At 31.9% G+C, this 3,763-nt stretch overlaps 1 protein-coding gene across 1 annotated transcript; it reads left to right on the forward strand.

Moving 5' to 3' along the window:
- The first annotated feature begins 335 nt into the window (after positions 1-335).
- On the forward strand, positions 336-3,133 carry LOC112702869 (transcription factor DIVARICATA). Its single transcript, XM_025754077.3, has 2 exons — positions 336-1,848; positions 2,393-3,133. Exons 1-2 carry the CDS (start codon positions 1,388-1,390, stop codon positions 2,922-2,924), a joined length of 993 nt encoding a protein of 330 aa, XP_025609862.1. The 5' UTR covers positions 336-1,387; the 3' UTR covers positions 2,925-3,133.
- Positions 3,134-3,763: the final 630 nt, after the last annotated feature.

Below are 3,763 nucleotides of genomic sequence, written 5' to 3' on the forward strand. Positions count from 1 at the left end.
GATGAATAAATAATGACAAAAAAAATAAATTTTGATTATTCCTTATTATTTTTAATAATAATAATAATAAAAGAGGAATGCTAGAGAGCCTTTAAAATTTATTATTTTGTCATTAGTTAGTTATTAATATTTAAAATTATGAGATAAAATATATTGTTAGATTACTAAACTAAATGAACTAGACTAAAGAAATTGAATTGATAGCAAAGCAATGATAAAAAATAATAAATTCTGATAATCCTCTAATATTTTTCATAATAATAATAATAATAATAATAATAATAATAATAATAATTGTTTGATTTAATTATTATTTTATAAATATGCATAAAACCGATAGTGTGTAGTAGACTAGAAGTGTATTATAATAAGAGGGAAGTTCTGCTGTGGAATTGCAAGGAGTATCCACAAACAAGATTACATCCAATCACAGCTCACCACCTTCATTACACTCATTTTTGTTTTTCAGCAAATTCATTGCTTCGACCTCTGTTTGCTGTTTACTCTCTTTTCATCTTCGTATATTATTAGCCATAGCCTTTTTTCAATTTGGAGCTTCCTATTCCTTTTTTGTGCTAAGTTGCTTTTCTTTACTGTTATTGTTTTCTTCACCCTTTTTTTCCCAGCAAAAGGGTGAAAGAACAGTTTTTTTTTCTTTCTATATATTTTTTTGAATGAATTTTTCTGTATCATTCTCACTTGTTCATAAATTCAGAATCTTTCTGCTGTTTTCCTAATTGGGTTTGCAACTTTCATTGCTTTGTGTTCATACCCTTTTGCCTTTCCTTGGCTTCTGATTGGTCTCCCAATTGGGATATAAGCTCAAACTGAAACTGCAGCAGAATTTGAAAAAAAAAGTTCACTTTTTTTGTTTTTATTTCTCACAAAATTAGTTCTTTTTTTTGGGTATTATTTTTACTCTTTATGATGAACCATATGAGCTGATTTTAGATTTAGCCCCTTTCTGATTTTTGTTTCTTTCTGGGTTTTGAGCTATCTAATTCTCAGTTTCAATTTAGTTTTAGAGAGGGAATTAGATCTCATAAGTGGTTCATGGGTTATCCTATTTAGACCAATTAGATAACAGATAAGAGTCTTCAACATCAATTTGGAGCATTCTCTTTGATATTTTTGGTTTTTTAAAATAAAGTTGGTCTTTTCTAGATTCCTGAGGAGCCTCAACTCAATGTTATAAAAAAGAGAAAAAGTACTATTCTGATTCTTTTTTTTTTTTTCAAAAAAGAAACAAATGCTTGTGGATTTTTATCCCTGATATTTTTATCCCTTTTCTGTTCCTCTAAAATTCCATCACACATTGAATTTGCTCAAACTTTGATACTTTATGCATCACTAGTGTTTTCATGCATGTAAGCTGTTTGATGATTTGATGAAGTGGGAAATGGAAATATTGTCTCCAACTACAACACCTTATAATCCAAATTCCAACCTCAGCAACACCAACAACACCTTCAATTGGCTTCTTGGAGATGGAAGGAGCACAAGATGGACACCCGAAGAGAACAAGCTCTTCGAAAATGCGCTGGCCGTTCACGACAAGGACACGCCGGACCGGTGGCACCAGGTGGCTGCAATGATACCTGGGAAGACAGTTGGAGATGTTATCAAGCAATACAAGGAATTAGAAGTTGATGTGTGTAACATTGAGGCTGGTTTGATCCCGGTTCCGGGGTATAGTACTACTTCACCATTTACCTTAGAATGGGTGAATTCTCAAGGGTATGATGATGGATTTAAAGGACTAAGTGGAAAGAGACCTTCTTCTTGCTCAGTGAAGCCACCTGAGCAAGAAAGGAAGAAAGGAGTGCCATGGACTGAAGAAGAACATAAGTAACTTTTTTTTGCCTTTCGCCTTTTGCTTTTTGTGTATGTGCATATATATCTACATGTTATTACTATTTATTTATGTATAGTGGTATTTTAATCATATATATGGTTTTAATATTAGTAGTGTATGATGATGGATTGAATGCATATTCGTTTGAGAACATGGTGGTTGTATGAAAAGCATGAATTTGTAGGTGGAGTTTGAACTCCGGCCAACAAATTTCTTGCATGTTTTTGTAACATATTTAATATGCGTTACGTAAATATTTTCAACCACTTATTCTTTATTTTTTACATAACTTTTGAATATTTTTAACTAAAAAATGAGTGGCTGAAAATATTTTTAGAACACGAATTAAATATATTTCAGGAACAATAAGAATTTTTATACACTAGGAAAGTACCAGCAATAAGAAATTTCATTTCCTTTATTAGGTTCATGAGATATTTATGGTGACTTAGTTAACAAAAAGAAAATTTCTTTTTGAATTTGGTGTTTAATCTTGATTCTTGATATATATATATATATGGTGGTTGTTTTTTGCAGATTGTTCTTGCTTGGTTTGAAGAAGTATGGGAAAGGTGACTGGAGAAACATTTCGCGAAATTTCGTGATAACAAGAACACCAACACAGGTTGCAAGCCATGCTCAGAAGTACTTCATAAGGCAACTTTCCGGAGGCAAAGACAAAAGGAGAGCAAGCATCCATGACATAACAACAGTTAATGTCACTGAAACCGGAACATCTTCTTCAGAAGACACCAAAAGTTCGATGATGCTCTCACAGCAGCAGCAGCAACAAAATTCTAGTTCTGCTGCAACTATACCAAGAACTCATCATTTTCAGTGGAATAATCAACAACCAAATAATGCAGCAGGAGGAGTAGCTATGGAAAAAGTTTTCAATTCTCCTTATGGTGTTAACTCATTTGGGGTTACAATAATGGAAGGGCAAAATCTGAACAAGAGTGTTGAATCTTCTTCATCTTCTTCTTACTTAGGACCTCAGACACAGAACCTGGTTTTTCAAATGCAACAACAATCCTCACAACAACAACAACACTATTCCCATGCATAAATTGGCCTCTTTTGCATTTGGCAATTATATGGATGGCTTGGAACCAATAAATATTTCTTGCTTTATCAGATCAGATCTTTAATTTTCTTTTCCCAATGTGAATATCTTGGTTTGGAGTATTGGTTTAGAATTTAGATCTTGATCTATGAACTTTGACATTTGTTTAATTTACTTCAACAAAATATTTAAGTCCTCCAATGTTGTTGTCATGGGTTGGTTTTCTATGTTGTCCTAAGAATATTGGATATTGAGCTAGACTTAGAAATTAGTATGGCATGTCAATTTCTGTGAAAAGAGGAGTATAAACTTTGGTAACTATCAAGAAGGCATAATATTATTATAGTTAAGATATAACAAAGACATAACAAGATACCTTGGTAATAGTTCTTCAAAGATAACAATAAGATGCACATATATATTTTGTGCATCTAGAAGACTAGAACAACCCTTCTTAGCCACTTAGTTCGATTAGAAAAAAGAAAAAAAAAATCCAAAAAGATACCCCCTAAGATATCAAGGTAATTAAATTGGAGTTTTATCCTTGTTAACACCTTTGTTGTGATACTACTTTCCAAGTTGCATGGAGTTCATGTGATTTGTTGTAATGGAAAACAAGTTGTTAATTACTGAGATTAATCAATTAGTAAATTTTTTATTTTCTTTTTTTACTTTTTTACCTCTTTATTGGAACCAACTCTTGGTGAAAAACTAATTAAAAGTTCAATTAGATTTGTAGTTTTAACTTCAAACTACAACCAAATCATGGGGTTAATTAGCATTAATCAGAACCTACATAAGCAATTAAGCATCCTATGTGACAGTGACTCTACTAGGTAAGG

Source organism: Arachis hypogaea, chromosome 7 (assembly GCF_003086295.3).
Source record: "Arachis hypogaea cultivar Tifrunner chromosome 7, arahy.Tifrunner.gnm2.J5K5, whole genome shotgun sequence".
NCBI classification, from domain to species: Eukaryota; Viridiplantae; Streptophyta; class Magnoliopsida; order Fabales; family Fabaceae; genus Arachis; species Arachis hypogaea.